The sequence below is a fragment of the Carassius gibelio genome, chromosome A14 (genome assembly GCF_023724105.1).
Source record: "Carassius gibelio isolate Cgi1373 ecotype wild population from Czech Republic chromosome A14, carGib1.2-hapl.c, whole genome shotgun sequence".
Classification (NCBI taxonomy): domain Eukaryota; kingdom Metazoa; phylum Chordata; class Actinopteri; order Cypriniformes; family Cyprinidae; genus Carassius; species Carassius gibelio.
The window spans coordinates 5,875,059-5,894,783 of record NC_068384.1 but is presented as its reverse complement, the minus strand read 5'-3'; the positions used below and the strand labels follow the sequence as shown (position 1 = coordinate 5,894,783).

The 19,725-nt window shown below is 34.6% G+C and overlaps 1 protein-coding gene across 3 annotated transcripts; it reads right to left on the bottom strand.

Annotated features, from left to right (window-relative positions):
- Positions 1–6,583: 6,583 nt before the first annotated feature.
- Positions 6,584–12,044, bottom strand: LOC128026974 (solute carrier family 25 member 48). 3 transcript variants are annotated; one of them, XM_052614284.1, is made up of 7 exons: positions 11,748–11,907; positions 11,170–11,213; positions 10,842–10,913; positions 9,487–9,739; positions 9,062–9,337; positions 7,348–7,481; positions 6,584–7,066 (listed from the first exon to the last, which is right to left on the bottom strand). In XM_052614284.1, the coding sequence occupies exons 1-7, from the start codon at positions 11,791–11,793 to the stop codon at positions 6,962–6,964; spliced, it is 930 nt and encodes a 309-aa protein (XP_052470244.1). In that variant the 5' UTR covers positions 11,794–11,907; the 3' UTR covers positions 6,584–6,961. The 3 variants fall into 3 exon arrangements, with proteins under 3 accessions (XP_052470244.1, XP_052470245.1, XP_052470246.1); XM_052614285.1 differs by lacking the exon at positions 11,170–11,213 and having other exon boundaries at positions 11,748–12,044; XM_052614286.1 differs by lacking the exon at positions 11,170–11,213 and having other exon boundaries at positions 9,487–9,659; positions 11,748–11,904.
- Positions 12,045–19,725: the final 7,681 nt, after the last annotated feature.

Below are 19,725 nucleotides of genomic sequence, written 5' to 3'. Positions count from 1 at the left end.
TGTGGCAATTCAGCTTCTCCCATCACTCTATATAGATTAATACATTCAGATATAACAATAATTTCTCAAATATTTATTACAATATATATTTACTAAGTAATTTAACATTAGCTTCAATGGTATGAGATGACTGGATGCTAGCAAATGATTTCCTATTGAACTGAACTGCAGTGGTCAAACTATTTACAATACAGTGAAATAAACTTGATCATAATGCACGATTCCAACATCTAACGTCTAGACAATTTTGAAGTGCAGCTCATCTGAGTTTTTCACTAGGGGTATAACCATATTCAAACCAAACTGAAAAACCCAGATTCACCAGCCACGACATTGCTGTACTTGGAGGGCCTTGTCAGACAGTGCGCGCTGCACAAATATTGATTTCTCTTTCAAGACTTGCATTTGACCTGACAAACTAACACACACACTCACAAAATATGTGACCATGCCCATTTGCTGCTATCTTTTTTTAATGTTAAACAACAAAAGACCCTCATCTTTTCACTCACTTCTTGACTGAATAGCTTTTGTAACTTCAACTTATTGTCTGCTATTATGTCCCCACCAAATGTCAAAATCAAACCTATGCCCTAGATGCTAACAACCAACTTAATCATGCTACTGTGCTAACAACATGCTAAATATCCTATTAACATGACAAATCATGCTAGAAACATGCTAAACATGATAAACTCATGGTAGCAACATGCTAATTTATGTTAGCAGCATGTTAAACCATGTTAGCAACGTGCTAAATGACTTAGCTAACCCAGCTAACAACATCTTGGTCAGACCAGTTTAACCAGCCAAGACCACCCAACCAGACATGTTTTAGCGGTGCACTCTGTGAAACAGCCTTACAAACATAAATTTCAAACATCAGTTAAGATTGAGATCTGCTCTGTAGATACAGAAATAAAACACTAATTTAGAGGATTCACTCCCATATTTAAATGCTGTTGTCACTCCTGAAACTTTACAGTGTTAACATGGCCATAACGGTAACATGCTGCTTTTCTTTTATTAGCTTGTCTCACTGTACACAGAAAAGGTGCTGAAATTGTGTTGGACACAAACAATACACGATCGCAAATGATAATATTTAGTGACACTATCTGTCAATAACGTGGCATTGTCTGCATTCTGCTATTTTAGACTTTCCACGCCAGTGTTTTTCCATCCTGAAGGTCGGCAGGATCCTGCTGTAAGTGTTGTGTACAGTGATTACTGATCCCTCATTACCTCCTGCTGAACAAATATTACTGACAGGTGCTCAGGCTACACTGAGCAACACAATCAGTCCAAACAAAGCAGTACATGAAGCAGCCATGGGGTCTGAGTTCAGAGAGCTGCACCATTTAATACCGACCTTTATGACATCACGTCTGCAACCAGAGAGCTATGAAGTTTAGGGAGCTGTAATTGGAGCCGCAATGAAATCATCATCCTAATAGGTCACAGAGTGAGCCATGAGGGACTCTTTAGAGATCAAATTCATACTGAAGGTTTCTCTTCGATTATGTCACCATTACAGATTCATTTCAAGGTTAAACTACAGGACACAATGGGATGGGAGAAGAAGAAAAATTAACTGCACTTATAAATATATATACAGTATTAACTACACACGCACGAACGCACACACACACACACACATATATCTAAAAGTCAATATTAAGTGTATGAAAGCATAATAAAAAAGTAGGCTATTCATCTCTTTTTATTTCTTATAGTTACAGTTTTATAACCTACCGATAAATATATATAATTATCAACTTTGTACTGGGATAGTTGCTAAGGGTGTCGAGCTCATTTTAGCTTAGGTTGAATTTTTATATATATATATAAAATAAACAAATAAATGAAACATCTGAACATGCAAACAAATTTGCAAATGTCCTGTTCAAGGATAGCAAGGGTGTAAAGCGCACTTCATCTTAGGGACAAAAAAAAAAAGAAATAAAGAAAAAGAAAATAAAACATTTCCTTATATGCAATAATTATAAAATAAATAATTATTCACAATCAACATATACATAACTTGATTTTGTTGATTTATAGTATCTTCAAATGCAATTGCCAATGTGTACATTTTTTATTAACTTGCATTTTTCTTTTCAGGTTTACTATGCCTTTATTGCAGACCAGAGTCCCAAAACATAAACCAAGGGGCGTATGTGTAGGAGGCTAAGTTGATAAAAAGATAATATGACTGTGCTCTCCAAAACAAATTGATTATTACCAGTTTAACTTAATTATCAAGGAAAGCACTAATAAAGATTGATGTCTTGTGTGCCTTCGGCCGCCAACAACACCAACACTAATTTATCTGGAACTCCAGGTTAACAGCTTGTGGCTCAGTGGACAAATGTTCAGAAACCTGTCTGAAAGCTGTTTCCATCAGCCAAAAAGAAGACAAGGATGAGCAAAATAGACAAGGACGAAAGGATGTAAGTTTAGCTTGTATGGTTTTTTAGTTTTAGTTTTTTATTAACTTTCTTTTGTTACTTAAATGTGTTTTGAACTATACAATAGATGCAATATATATATATATATATATATATATATATATATATATATATATATATATATATATATATATATATATATATATATGTTTACTGGCAGTAGATGCATTACACAATAATAATAATAATAATAATAATAAATATAAATGTATTATGTATATTATTATTTGTTTTATTAATTATGACTCATTAATAAAAATGGCTTATATATATATATATATATATATATATATATATATATATATATATATATATATATATATATATATATATTATATTTTTTGCTATTTAAATTAGTTAAATTAAACATTTATTCAATTATATACAATTATATATATATTTTATAATTTTATTTTACTTACATATATATTATAAGTGTTATTACCACTATTACCATTATAAAGAAAAATGCAAATGAGAATAGCAGTTAAGTTGTGCTACAGGCTTTATAAATGATTTAAGAAGAGCATATGGCATGCACATTTCTTTTCACCCAACAACAAATGAGCAATAAAAGATAATTCATGATGCACATGAACAGCCCACAGGCAGCATACCTCACCAGCAAACCTGACAAAAACAAGCATCATATTGCTTTAGAGCTGGGCTTTGTGTGTTCGCCATCTATAAAGCAGTCACAATAAAAAACATATTTCTAATTCATGATGGTCTGATATCTCTGAGCACGCATCACCAAAGTCTGGGGAAATGGGCATTATTCAGCTGATATTAATGAACAGGATTTCCGTCTTGATTAGCCTGTTTCATTTCAGATGTAGTGACATGTGAAGTAGTCCATATTCATATACTCAAATAAATGAACAAAGATAAACAAAAATAAATGAAATCTTTGCTGCCTATGGATGCCCCACATCTGAGTCATCAACTAATCTAAAGATATGAATATTTTTGTAATTGAAAAACTGGTCTGTTTTTAGCTGCGTACAGTATTTTTATTTCTCAGAATAGTATAATAGAGTATTACTAGTTTTCAAAGTATTCCCTTTGATACATTAAACTTTACTTTCTCTTTTAGCGTGCACACAGCTAAAGCCAAATGATGCTGAACATGGATTGATGGATAGAGACATAATATACAAACAGTATATATAATAGCATATAATTTCTGAAGCACCACTAAAAGGTTTTTTGGCAGTATCTTCACAGTTTGATTGACTTGGCTGTTTGGCTTGGGGCTTCTAGCGTTAGTTTTGAATGGAGGCTGTTCAGCTGCCGTGAGGTAGACACAATCAGACTGCTGCTTTAGATGCTGCCCGTGTCCTCGGTTGTTTTCACTTCAGTCTCATCTGTCACTCCACTGGCTGTACATAAAAGCAGGAGACCTTTTGCTGAATCTGTGAGAAATCTGGCACTGTGCTCCAAAGGTCAGGTCATGTTTAAAGCAAGCTGTTTAAATATGATTGATACATGATCTTACGCAGTGCTGCGTGGTTTCCAGTTACATGTGATCTAGATTACATAATCAGATTTTACAAATTAAGTACTTGTTAAAATCAGATTACATGATTACATATTATTCACACGGGGACAGTGAATTATTCATCATCTCCCTAATTATTCTTTTTTTCTCTTTTAATTATCCCTTCTCATAATCATACTATGTGTCACAACATTTAGCTTTTACTGTATTCAGAAATGTAAATACATTTGCAAAAGCATGTTTCTGAAAAAAAGGCACCTCTCAAGAAATTAGAACATGTATGAAACAAATAAATGCAAGTAAATACTAAACTCTGGTGATGTATTGATGTGAAACACTATATCTTTATCATATCCGGTGACCTTCAGTAACTGTTGAAGTTTGAACAAGAATATCTCAAACCTGGGAGACTTTGGGTGTGTAATATCACTGATGTTTTCATATTTATTTGTGTATTTCTTTATGTAATGCAGGGATTCCCAAACTCTTTTTGTCAGCCAAAACCATTAAAGTTAAATATTTCAATAATTTAACAACACAATAGTCAATTTGACATGCAGGTAAGCAAATAAATATATTTTTAGTGTTTAAGTAATAAGTGATGATTATTTTGGTTTTAAATTTTTATGATTTATTTAATTATTAACTCTATATACCCTTAACTGTAAACATCCTGCTGGTGGGACACTTAGTGCTCTTTTTTGTTGTGTTTTTCTTTTAGTAATCATCATAAATTATATATCATTTGAAAGTTTAAAATCTCAAAATTACATTGTAATACCAAGGAAATATTTTAGAAGTCTCCTCCCCCTTAGTGGGTGGTGTCAAATGTCATATTATTATTATTATACAGTGAAAACTTTTTTTTTTTTTTTTAGATAGAAGTAATACTAACAGAGAAAAGTATACCTCTGTGACAGAAAATTGCATCAAAATAAATAATAAATAAAATCTATGGATTTTGGGTGTCACCTGGTGGCTGTCTTTGGTATAATGCCAATTATTTAAATTTCTTTATATCAACTTCATATTTGAAACATAACTTATTTAGACATTTAACTTTCAGTTTATAGCAATTGGATATAAAAGATTTAATTCTGGATTTAAAAAAATACTTTTATATATTTTATGTCAATTCAAATATTTTTAGTACAGTACATTTTCTCTACAGTAAACGTAAACTTTCATAACTTGTAAAATTAATCTTTTTTTAATTTTTTTTTATTGAGACTGCAGTAAATAGACTGCAATTGTCTACTTTAAAAAGAGACCAGTCATAGAACTGTATTCCAAAGCGCTGAATCATAAACATTTAAGTTTGGATAATGCACTTTCACATTCATGTTAAAAAATGGGGGTGACAGTTAACTCAAAACCCCACTGCAGTTCTTGCATTAAGCCCAGTTTGGAAACCAAACATTTAGTGTCATTTAGTGTTGAATGCATTTTATGTTGATAATATACTTTTAAAATCAAGGTGATCAGTTTATATTTTATAGCTATATGACTGAGAGCATTTCCCCTGCAGTATCAAACATTTTCAGAGAAAATAAATAGTTTCTGTACCAATGTTGTAATTTTTCCAGCAATACTGGTGAAAAGTTTGGTCTCACGGGTTTGTTTTAGATACAGTGTCACCACCTAGTGGAAACATTTTTCTTTACATTTCCATAATATCGCTATGATTTTCCTGACACAATGAAACAGCGCCACCTAGTGTACCAGAAGCAACATCAAATTATGTCATTTTATACACAGGGGTTAGACAAAATAATGCGAACGCCATTGTGTTATATTTGATTTATCTTTACAATGTTTATATTTTCTAGGTTGTATATCAGTGGAGTATGAGTCAAGCCACTTTTATTTGTTTAGCACTTTATACAATACTGATTGTGCCAAAACAGCTTTACAGTGTTAAACCAGATAACAGCATGTCAGTAATGTCAGAAGACAATAACAAAGAGTCATTTTTCCAGCTAAAGTCAGTATGATGAGTTGAGCAGTGTTTTGTACAAGCGGCCAGTGAAACGAATGACTTTTCAGACTTCCAAAAAAGGACAATAGATGGAGTCTGTTTGGCAGGAGTGTCTGTAACCTTAGCAGACTAAATGTTTGGTGTTTTAAGAACAGCAGTCCTTATAAAGTCCTTAGCATGGAAAAATGAATCAACTGAAAGTGGACAGGGACCATCGAACTCTAAGAATCGTGTCCAAACAACACCGAACTACTGCAGAAAAGTGACAGTAAAGTGTCAAAAAGTGTCATAAAACCTGAACAGTTTTGAGCACTGAACGTTCAAATGGAGACTATGTGTTCAGGGCAAATGGTAAAACACATTTATAATGAAATATTTCTCAGGTGTTCACATTATTTGCCCCATTATTTACCTTACATTTTCTCTTCTTGACCTGATATTCCCATTTCCATAATAAGCAGATGATAATAGGATGTCGGAGGGTGCATAAAATTGATCTATTTTCATATGGCAGTGTTTTCAAAACTTGCGTCTTGAGAGATAGTTCTACAAAAATACTCATTAAAGTTCATCAAGAAAAATACATCAGTATTAGATTGAAATTGATTCATACAAATAAGCACACACTTTACCTCACTATATCATTTGATTTATTCACACATTTGAATAATATTGCATTAGCAGATAATCTTGTTAAAGCACAGAATCTAATCTAATTTGACAGAACAGATATACATGTATAATAATAGGACAGGTATATTTGAGCAAAATAGAAATGAGTGTATCATTCACATGCAGATGATGCATAATCATATATTAAAATATCTGAGTAAAACAAAATATTTTCAAAATAGAACCTATTTTTCACTATTTTCTTAATATAAGAAAAATCTAAAAGCTTCCCTGATACTTTTCATCGTATCAACAATGAATTCACATTCATGTCACATGTAAGTCTCGGACATGCCATTAAAATCCCGAATCCCCTAAAATCATTTCTGGAAGTCTGTGTTAGAAACTGCGTAAAAACTGGAGGGAGAGCTCGTAACCGAGAAACATGGTTGCACACATGGGAAATCCTCTGATAGCATTGACAGTAGCTCCACGAAAGAAAACCTGCATTGGACATAGAAAGTAAAGCAAAGAAAAAACAACAAAAGAATCAGAATTACACTCATATTTCACAAACTCTGAATCAGTATATTAATGTTGTTTTTAATGTACGCCAGGCCTTTAAAAGCTTTCTTTCACTGTGTCTGTGACCTATTTTATAACACCGAAACATGTTTGACCATGAAATTGTTTCAACTTGTTACTTCAACTTGTTTAGTAGCTGGTGCACTGCAACTTTCTTTTACACCTTGCCGGTTTTTAAACTACATCCATCAGCAACTTACATGAATTCCCTCTGTCTTGTAACTTTGCACGATGCAGTGCAGAATGCCCTTGTACTTCCTGTGCTGCACGGCATCTGCCTGCAACCGGCTTTTCACCACGTCTGTTGGTGTGGCGGTGACCCATGAGATGGATCCTGTGAAACAACAGCATAACCACAAGTGAAATCTCACGTGAAGTATTCTGTGTCCTTAAAATCCCAGTAGAGCCTTATTTAGACTAATCCAGGCCTCTCCCGTCAGACATCAATAGGAGGGAAACTTTTTACAGAAAGTACATTGAGAAATTTCTAGACGATCCATCTTCCCACAATCCTAAATCAAATGCACTCTTGTTAATCTGTGCACGACTGCTAAGAAGCAGTTTGGTGTCATACAGAGAGTCTGAAATAGCTTTAAAAACAATTCGTCAGGTGCACAAACAGACTGAAAAACACTACAAGTGCATCTGGTGTTTCTTTAGGTGAGCATCACATTCAGGAAGGAAAAAACAGCTTCTGTTCACCTAGTGAACAAACTATGTATGCATGCTGCAGTTGAAAGTTTTAATGCATTAGACTGCATTCTGAAATGAGATATGACCACATTTTATGACTACATGTATACATGCATCTTATTGGGAAGGCAATCCTATAATGCATTAAGACAAGCATAGAAAAAGAAATAGCAATAGTTCACGCAAAAATGAAAATGCGCTAGAACACTTACCCTCAAGGCATCAAAAATGAAGATGAGTTTGTCTCTTCATCAGAGCAGGTTTGGATTAATTGATGGACTGGAGCGGTGTGGAATAATTGTGGATTATAGCGATTTTTTATCAGCTGTTTGGACGGCTCCCATTCACTGCAGAGGAGACACTGGTCAATGCTACATTTCTCCAAATTTGTTTTGATGAAGAAACAAACTCATCTTTGATTCCCTGAGAGTGAGTGCATTTTCAGCAAATGTTCATGTTTGGCTGAACTATTCCTTTAAGGTGAGAAATGCTGATTAAACATATAATCCATTCAATACAGAATGCAATCAATTTCAAATTGTACTATTTTTGTTAGCTTAGCAACAGGCTAACATAACACTCTAATAAACACAAGCCTGTGCATTTATCTTGGTTTTTATTTGGATCCCCCTTAGCTATGCCCAAGAGCACTGCTAGTCCTGAGGTCCACACAACACTTCAAATCCATACATTATTACATACTGTACTCAAAAACATGAAAAACACTTCAAATTCATACATTATCACATACAAAAAAACATGAAATACTACTAATAAGTCAGAGCCCTTTTCAAAAACAACACTTTACACATTTCAAAATATACCAAACACCCCTCATTGCTCATTTAACTCATTTCAATGCATAACCTCCTATAAATAAGATCTTTTATCTGCCTTTTAAAATGTAATTTCGTTGTTATTTTAATTAAAGGCAATGGTGAGGAATTCCATGTTTTCATTTCCCCTATATACTATTGTTCGTTTAAGGAAATTAGTGCTTGCTAAAAATCTTCCGTCTGACTGTCTAGTCATCATTGCTCAAATAAATGTGTAAAAATGCATCATCACTCAGATAAATATTAACAATGCATGATGATGTGGTCTTACCGTTATTATCTGTGCTTATTCTCATTTGCAAGTGTATTTAATCAGTCACTTATTAGATTCCATTAGAAGTCAGCTGTCTGTGTAATTTCGTAATACAGCCCAAATCTCATTTACCTGCTAAACCTCCTGCTAGACAAATACAGCAGGGATGGGGTGAGGCATTGGCATCAGGATTCATCCAGTTACAGAATAACGTATATGGTATGAAGTACAGGGTGTAACCAGGTACATCCCGTAATATCATGGCTCCCGCGCCTCTGTAGAGCCCCTGAATTCCCTCGTTCTGCAGGATGGTACTAATGCAGTGCAGTGGCCCTCTGTACAATGACTGGGACTGAATTCCCATTGACCGCAGAGGGACACTCCCATTCCCAGCAAGGTTAAAGTTCTCTGGAAACACACAAAACAGTTCATGAGGAATACTGTGTGCAAAAGTCATTATTTCCCTGGAAATGTTTGTCTTTGAGAAGGACTCTGACTCCATGAATAGGTGCAAGGTGCTAAAATGTTTTATAGCCTGTAGCTTAAGACTAGTTTACCTGCAAGAACAGGTTGGGTTTGCATCTGTAGTCTAATTTTGACGAGGTCAACAGGGGCACCCACCCCCACTGAAACCAGACCAGTCAACATGCTCGCTACAGTCAAGTCAAGCATGCTGCATGGATGTCTGCCGTCACCGTATCGATATCTGCTAATGAGGCGCTGCGTGTTGCTGAAGAAGCCAAACACCAAAGAGTTATAGAGAGTGATGCTGGCCAATGGAAAAGACAGACCTTTGAAAAAGCCTGTAACCTGACACAACACAAAAGAGAAATGGATTATGTTCTTTTGCTTCCAGGAAAGATAATATCTGTTTACACCTAACAAATGGGGTCATTCTTGATATGCAGCCCTGTGATGAAGATGAACATAACCTGCTCATTGAGTCTGGGAGTGAGAGGGATCACTTTTTCAAAGTATTGCTAAATTTTGTCCCATGCCCTTTAAATTTAATTGGAGCCTTTTGTCAATTTTATATATCTTGATATATTATATTACATATAATTCCTAAAAATGGAATTGACATTATTATTATTTCTGAGTTCTGAACTATTATTTTACATTAAAAAAGAAATGGCAGTTTATGAGAAAATATTCCAGATGTTTACTTACCATTTATTTCGTCCAGCTAAAATGTTTTCTGGTTGTACTAATTGCTTTGGTCACACTTTATTTTAAGGTTAAATTCTCACTATTAACTATGACTTTTACCTCACTAAACTTATTTGCTGCTTATTAATAGATATGAAGGTAGTTGTTAAGTTTAGGTATGGGGTAAGGGATCTAAAATATAGTCATGCAGAACAAGGCATTAATATGTGTTTTACTAATTAACAGCCAATATGCCAATGCTAATAAGTAACTATTTAATAGTAAGATTTGGATCCTAAACTAAAGTGTTACCATTGCTTTTGTGTCTTTAATATTGTTTTCTATCCTTTTGGTGTATTGTGGAATATTCTTTTTCAAAAGACAGGTCCTTAATGACATCAACCTCCAGGAAGTGACATCATCTTTGGCAGAAATGTATATGATAATAACAAAATTTCAAACGATGAAAAAACTCAAAAGACTAATCAAAATGAATAATCCTCATATAAGCAAAGTTTAGATTTTTATATTCGTCTAGCTGGATCCATCCTCATCCTAATAGCCATGTTTTCATTGTGTAAATAAGTTGTCATATGCATTTCATAAAGTTGAAGTACCTGAAAATAAATGGAGATCTCTAAATGTACAGCACAACAAGAACGGCTCAACAAATAAAAGGCTCCGTGGACTTTCGGAGAAGTTATGATACAATAAATGTGAAAAATATTTGCCAATAATTTTTTAACTCAATTATGAAACTTACATTTTCCTTTTTGTAGATTGATATGATACAGTGGAGAGTGTTCCTGTATCCTTTGCCAGCTTGTAAACGAGTCTGTAAAAGAGTGCAAAGGATTTTTTTATTATTTTTTTTGTATCATAGCCTGGACTGACACCTCATTCTTCCTAATCAATACATTTCATACCGTTAGGAAAAAAATAAGTAACTTAGAAACTAATACTGACTACCTTTAGAATGTAGATAAGGATATAATATGAACTACATAATTGTATAATGTTTTAATATATAATAAATACATAATATAAGATTTGTACAAAATGAATCACAAAACAAGGATTTGTCTGGAAACCTTGACTGTGTCAAGCGGATGTCCTACAATCACACTGGACGCTCCTGTAACAAAAACAGTTGTATAAGTTAAATAAATATGTTGCAACAAAGGCAATAGTGATATATTCTGCATATTCTGCAGGGTTAGGAGGCTCTTCTTGCAAAACAGAGTGTCCATTTTATGAATAAGTTACATTGTTATGAACATTTCATGGTGGGTGCACATGCACATTAGGGCTTTACAAAATAAATGTTTCCTTTCAATGGAGTAGCTACACAAGGTTTCCACCAAACCAAGTTTATGGCCGAAGAAACCAGTTCTCAGAATTGTAACGTTTTACAGACATGGTTTTGACGAACACGTGACACAAAATTAGTTAAAAATAGACACAGATGTATATTACATAGCAGCATAAATAGTTTAAAGAAGTATTCACTGAAACTAACCAAACTGGGGTTTAGACGCGACGATAACTAGTTCGAGAAACAAGATAAACCAAATATAACGCAATATTGCTCTGCGAAAATGCACATTTTGGTGAGTTGTTGAACACTTATGAAACTTTTTACAGGACATGCAAAACAAATAAAACTCACCTCCAATCCATCCTGCCAAGAAATCATCCAAATGAAAGACTGTCATTGTGCATCAGGGTGAATTTACGCCGGAGATTTGGTCATTGATGCGGTTTGAGAGTTGACGCTAAACATCCGTCAGCTTCATTTAACAGTTCGTCAGATCAATAAAAGCAGAAGTGGTGACTTCAGCCTCATATTTAAATCGCTGAAGGGGGAGTATATGGGGGCGTTGCAGATACACGAAAACAGATTTGTCCACCAACAAACATAATTAGCTGATTAAAAGGATATGCTGCGTCCATATTTCTCACTGGTGTGTAATGTAACGGGCAAAGTGTAGGATTCTTGATCACGTGACTCTTAACGTGGCTGCTGGGTTTCTCTTTATGTTGAGGAATGCCTGGAATGTGTCCATGACTCATATCGGATTGAACCATATAGGCTATCAATGTTTTATTCACAAACGACAAAGATTCTCTCGTAAATAATGTTTAGATTATTGCTAAATGATGATGTTGACTGTCCATTATCCATATGCTATGAAACGTGTAGGCTGGGATGTAAACAAACGCTGTGTTAATATGCTTCAGTGGAAAGCTAGCCTACTAGCTGGTAACTGATGTTTTGCAAACGTTTTATATATGGACATAACTATAAGCATAAGAGTTATCAGGACTGCCACACTGACAAATACATGAATAAATAACCCCACTCCTAAAAACTGCCTTAAATCAAAATGGTTTCAAATGTACAACTTGCAGTGAGTTCAATAATCGTTTTCCACTCACTTTCAATTTCATTTCAGATTTTGAATGAAACTCTTAAAGGGTTAGTTCACCCGAGAATGAAACTTCGTCCATGTTCTACTCACTCTCGAAGCATCCTAGGTGTATGTGAGTTTCTTCTTTCAGAATAATCCAATATATATTATAGTTATATATATCCAAGCCTTTCAATGGGTAGCGGGTGTTTGCTGTCAACAGTTCAGAAGACGTGAAATATAGTGTGTGCATCTGTAATAAAATGTCTGCTCTGGGGGGTGAATAAAGGCCCCCTGTAAGTGTTTATTACATTTGAAATCTGGATATTTATCTTACAAAAAGGCATGGATTCACTACAGGGTGCCTTTGTTCACTCCCCGGAGCTATGTGAGGGACGTTTTATTACAGATGCGCGCACTTTACTTCACGTCTTCTGAACTGTTGACAACAAACACCCGCTTACACCATTGAAAGGCTTGGAAGAGCAAGGACATTTTTTTTTATATAACTTCGATTGGATTATTCTGAAAGAGAAAAGTCACATACACCTATGATGCTTCAAGGGTGAGTAGAAGATGGACGAATATTAATTACTAACCCTATAAGGTCATGGAATTAAGTAGTCAATAAAAATGACAGAAATTATTGTGATTGTGATTACTGCAGACTGATATTATTTAGATAATATATTAATCTGCACATTCAAATGGTATTGACTAACCTGAAACAATCAAATTGGAAACATGTTTCCATCATTGTGAAATTTACTACTGATACTACACACACCCTCAAAAACATGTTGCCAGATTTTATGAGACTCAGGCAGCAATTGAACCCAATGACATATGGGCCTACTGTCCTGCAAACTCTTTTTACACTTAAAAAAAATCATCTAAAAACATCGAAATAAACTTGTTTTATTCAAGTAACAAATATAATTTTATACTACTGAATTAACCTATAAATAATATTCATAATACACCGCTTAATCAACCTATACATACCTAGAGTATACACAATGTGTACATTATGTGCTTTAAAAACAATCAACAAACTGATTTCTAAAGGAGACAGGAGTGATAGGATCAACATTATTTTCTGAAACGTCTAAGTCAGACATTCGTCTAATGTTGTGAAATGTTACTACTTGTTTCAGAACATTCAGAGAACATTTAAACATTTAGCATTCACGTAATGTTTGTAAAATGGTAAAATTGAATGTTTCCTTAATGTTCATACATAACCAAGAAAAAAAGGACATTTTGAACATGCAGAGAACTGTAGGATAAACAAGTACTGTGGGATTTAAAGAGAAAATCAGTTAAGAGCAAACACATGTAAAGAGAGAGAGAGAGAGAGAGAGCGAGAGAGAGAGAGAGAGAGAGAGAGAGAGCTTTAAGGTAACATTGGCAGGTTACCACTTTTTACAACGTTAATATGACAATTGACAATTGTTCAAATCTTACCCTATAATACACTACACAACAAACAAAATCAAGAGGGTGCCTGAGCTTTTGGGTGTAAAATAATTACTTCTGCATGACTCAATTAACTTAACTGCAAGATACACAGATCACAGGAACCTTGCAAACAATAATAATTATAATAATAAAAATAAAGATTTAGGTAACAATGGCATGTTACTTTTTCAATTTAAATATGCAAAATCACAAATGTCAGAACCTAACATTATAAAGAGTTTGCCTTCGTCTTTGGGTAGAATAATAATTACTTGCACAATGCTCAACCAACTTAACTGCAATATGCAAATAAGATTTTTTTTGCCTCATCCGTGTTGCACACTAATGGTGCAGTCAAAATGGCAGAAAATCTGGTTTAATGTTTTGTTTGACTATTTGGCCCATTTTGACTTATCATTAACTCACTCTTAGCAATAAAGTCATACTCTATTGGCCATTTATCCTTCATCCTCTGACCTGAGATGGGTGAGGCCATGAGGCAATCTACTTATTGCAGCAATCCATGTCCTGAGCAATTTAAAATGTAAGTTTGCTGAATAAAAGTTTTTTTTTTAAGGATTTTAACAATGGAAACGTAGGTCTCTTATTAGTGTCTCATAAGCACAACTACTGTTGTGATAACTGATCAATATTTAACCATCAGACACAGCCGTCTTATCACCGTATAGCGGATAGCATGCGAGGTACACAACGCTCCAGCTGTCTGTGCAAATAACAGACCTGGCAGCTCCAATGTACATGTACGTATTTTCATGCGCTACAAGAGAGCTCCTGTGCATCTGCTGTAGACTTGACTACAAATGAGCATATTTTTGGGTCTTAGAAAGAGGCTTGGCTGCAAATTCTGTCAAACGTAAGCAGAATAAATTAAAAGCCAACATTGCCTGGACAAAACTAAGTCTTTGTTACTGATACAGAATGAGTAATGCATGCCTGGAAGAGCCAGAGAGACGGCAGCGTTCAGATGGGTTCTCTTAAGCTTTCTCTTATAAGAGAGAGATGAAGAACAAACAAATAAAAATAGCCTAGCACATGCATTTCCTTTGAGTTCTGGTAAAACATTTTTTTTTTTATAAAATAGAATGAGGGCAACCATTATTTCGCTAAACAATATAGTGAAAAACATGATGAAAGAAAAAATGTGCATGATACTTCTGGTTATAATTCCTTTCAGAAGGCAGAGCATTCCTGTTAGTCAGGTTTTTTTAGGTCTGCTAGAATTACAAGTCGTTAAGGTCAAGGTCTCTGGTTTCAGAGCAGATGAAAGGCGAAGACTTCATGACCAACTCATGTGGACCGTCTTGACCCACTGATATCATTTATGCCAGAATTAGAGAAAGAACATTATATTTTATTTTATTTATTTATTTTTACTGGTGCTGTCCATTCTGTTCTATCACAAATACACATATTAGAGTTCATTTGGGTCAGTGACCTGACTAAACATGTTTTGAACTTGATTTGAGGTCTGTGTTGACAGAGATCACAGTGCCACCAGATGTCAGTAAACTTTGTTTTTGTTAGTACAAAACCTATCCAGAATGGAAAACTGAACTCCAAATAAAAGGATTTATTTAAATAGAATAAATATAATGTTACATTATTCTTACCTCTAGTACTAATAAAACAAACAAGTAAAAAATGTAAATAGTAATTACAGATAAATATAAAATAGGAATGAGAATAAGAATTCCCCTTCAGTTCTACATAGAACAGTTAAATAGCTCCTTTGACCCCTGCAGTTGTGTAAATATTCAATTCGCAGAGTGCAAATAAAATGAAATAAGTTGAGTAATATAAATCCCTTTATGTCATTGCAAAACCTTGCATATTCGGGGTGTGTTCAGCTTGTGAATTCCCACTGGTTCTTGATGAGTGAGGGAAGTTTCTCCATGACTATGACCTTTAACTGGACACATCACTGATTTTAAATGGTGACCAACCTAACAGGCCATATAGTGCGTGAATAGAAGTGCAAAAGACACTAAACAGAAACACATTACACACGTTATACTAAAATGATTTCTTGTCAGAGAGTAATTTCTTTTTATATCTAAATGTAACCGGTTTAGGATAAAATAAATATGATTTTCACTGAAAGCAGCAAATATCAGTGCTGATATGATATCTGATCTGTCACTGTCAGGGGATGATTACAATGCTACAGAAATCTTCATCTCAAAACACCAAAGCAAAATTATTGACTGTGGATGCAACTCACACAGAGTCAGTCAGACCAACAGTTCCTTAAATAAGGTTTCTATCACTGTCAACACCTGATTATTTACACCATATGAGTAGATCCAAACACATTTACAAGATGAGATCTCAGTAAAACATTGCACTAGCACATTCATGTTCATTGAACATTATTACTCATAACCTACTGTATGATTCTTGTTTTGGTGTCTTGATTTAAACATTCAGTGTAATGAAATAAATCGTGCTTTAAGTGGGCCGGTACGCACCAATACTCAGTACCGCCACTTCCAAATATAGCTCTTGAGCGTACCACCACCTCTCCCTGCGCCCAGAACGTGCTTTTAGCATACCTTTACGTTCATTTTGACATCTGTTTTATTTGAGGTTTTAATCCTTTGCCTGCGCTGCCGCTTTTCAGAGCGCCCTTCACAATGCACGCTTCCTAATTCTTCCTAGTTCGGAGTATGGAGTATGAATCATTTGAACCAGTTTGGGAGTTCAGAGCGGGATCGCGAATCCTTTGAGTTAGTTTGGGGATCGCAAATCATTTGAATCAGTTCGGGAGTTCGGAGCGGCTTCGCGGATCATTTGAATCAATTCGAGAGTTCGGAGCGGGATCGCGAATCATTTGAGTCAGTTTGGGAGTTTGGAGCGGCATCGCAAATCATTTGAGTCAATTTGGGGATCGCAAATCATTTGAATCAATTCGAGAGTTCGTAGCGGGTTCGCGAATCTTTTGAGTCAGTTCGGGAGTTCGGATCGGGTTCGCGAATCATTTTTAATCAGTTCGGGAGTTCAAAGCGGGTTCGCGAATCATTTGAGCCTGTTTGGTGATCACGAATCATTTGAATCAGTTCGGGAGTTCGTAGCGGGTTCGCGAATCATTTGAGTCAGTTTGGGGATCGCAAATCATTTAAATCAGTTCGGGAGTTCGGAGCGGCTTCGCGGATCATTTGAATCAATTCGAGAGTTCGTAGCGGGTTCGCGAATCATTTGAGTCAGTTTGATGATCACGAATCATTTGAGTCAGTTCGGGAGTTCAAAGCGGGTTCGCGAATCATTTGAGTCAGTTTGGTGATCACGAATCATTTGAATCTGTTTGGGAGTTCGGAGCTGGTTCGCGAATCATTTGAGTCAGATTGGAAGTTTGAATGCAGTAATGCAGTAGCTCTTTCTAAGGGTATTTTTTCAAAATTCTTTTGCACATTTTATTTATGTTCAGTAGTTCTTTCTAGCTCAAGCAAATCCACAAACTAATAAAAGGATTTATTATTAAGGCCGCCTGTTGACTTCTGTATATAAAACCCCTTCAATATCGCTGTTGTTACCTCAGAGGATGAGGGGAGTCATCAAGAAAAAAAAAAAAAAAAAAAAAAAAAACGCAGAAATATATATATATTTTTATTTTTATTTTTTTTTTTATTTTATTTTTTTTGCTATAATAGAGTACCGGCACCTCTTTTGGGCCACTTAAAGCACTGATCATACCTACAGCTTATTATGAAATGATCACTGAGTTTGATGGAGTTCAGAGGTGTGTAGGTGTGTGTTCATTCAGTAATAAACACTGAAAGGGTTAGAGGTTTTTCACCTTATAAATACGTGTATAAATAAAAATACTTCTATACAATTATTTAATTCCAAGTATTTTATTTTAATGAAAATGGCTTATAAAAGGATTGGTGATATTCATATATATATATATATATATATTTTTTTTTTTTTTTTGTAGTTACATTTTTCAAAGCTGTAAATCAATCACTTGTGTAGCTGAACTGAAGTTTTTTTGCTATGATATCCATGTGATATCTAACTAAAACACAGCACAGCTAAAATCATGCTGCAAGTACATATTCTGATCACAAGATTTCGTAATTTGGACAACAATCTCACAAACATTAAATACAGAACATCACAGATTTCAAGTGAAAAGTGCATGTGCAATACTTCCCAGGGAGTACACATACTGGTAAAAAACATACAACCATACATACATAACCATGTAATAAAATACAACTAAACATGTAATTGTTTAGTTAAGATAACACATTGTATAGGACAAAACTATTTCCCATATATTCTGTTGCAAAGGTTTGTGTGTTCAATCAAACTCCGTATTGTTAAGTCTACACTGTTCATGGCCAAATGAGTATATTTAATTTTAAATTTTTTGTGCTTGTACTACTTTTGTACGATAAACACTTTGTACTGTGCTGGGTCTGCACTGAAGAAAAAAGGGCCTTTTTTTCCTAATAATTCAAGCATGTTTCCATTTTAGTGAACACAAGGGGGCAGAACAGTATAATCTATTATTTTGTCAACCTAAGGAAATTTGTGGTATCCCCATGGTTTTGTACACTAATTACCGCTGACCTTTTCTCTCTTACTATAGATTCTAATCACGAAGCACAAGGCTCCGGTCCGATCCCTCCAGTTCAGTTAAAAGTGGAGAGGTGAAATTTCCTATAAATCTTTCCAGCACAGCTCTCTTCTGCTTTTAAGTGCATGCGTATGGAACTGAATACTCATTGGCTCCTTAATAATTATATAATTTTCCCACCATTCACTCTTTTAATATATTATAGATATATGCATGCCTAACAATTGAAACGTTTTAAATATATTTAGAGTTTTATTATTGCCACTAAAACGGATTATTCTGTACCTGAACAACACTGCTTAAAACAATTTAAAAGCACCAAAATATATGTAATTATGTTTCCATGCAATTATAATTCTTTGATGAAGAGAAAGTTTATAAGAGCACCATTTATTTAAAACATAAATCCTTTGTAGCAGTGAAAAATCCTTTACTGTCACTTTATCAATTAAATGCATCCTTACCAATAAATAAAGCTTTTTTTTTTAATGACCCCCAATTTTGAACAGAAGTGTATGTAAATGGGATTTTCTAACTGATTAGATATTCACACAACTATAAAAAGTTCATTTTATTAAAAAATTTAATTATTCAGTGCAGATTAATAAACTCAAAATTGAAGCCGTATACTGACAGTCGAATCTTGGTAAACAATCTTTCAGTTTAACTTTTGAAAGAAACAGTGGGATTACAAGGATAACGACTGTGCATAATGCTGTGTAATCAGCATTATGGCTTAAAAATATTTACCCTTATTCTCTAACACGATTTGCAATTCAGGAATCCAGTCTAATTACACAAATAAATGACCACTGTATTGGCTAGGGAGTTGAAAGCTTGTTTGTATTCGATGAGTCTCACAGCAAAGGAAAATGTAGAACAGAATACACAAAAATGTGCAGGTGTCTACTGTTGACATGCTGGGACAGTAGTAGCAGCAAATACAAAGATTAAACCAATGTATAATTCATAAACCAAGAGCCCAACTCTTGGAGCAACACGATTGCGTGCCAAAACAAAACAAGACTGAGCGCTCTGGTAAATTCAGAGAGTGTGGAAGGACAGTCCTTGAAGGGGAAGGTTAGTGTTGTCCTTGAGTCACATGAGCAGACTGTGTGAATCACACAAGGGTGGATGAAGAGGTCAAAGTTCTTTAAGAACACATATCTTAT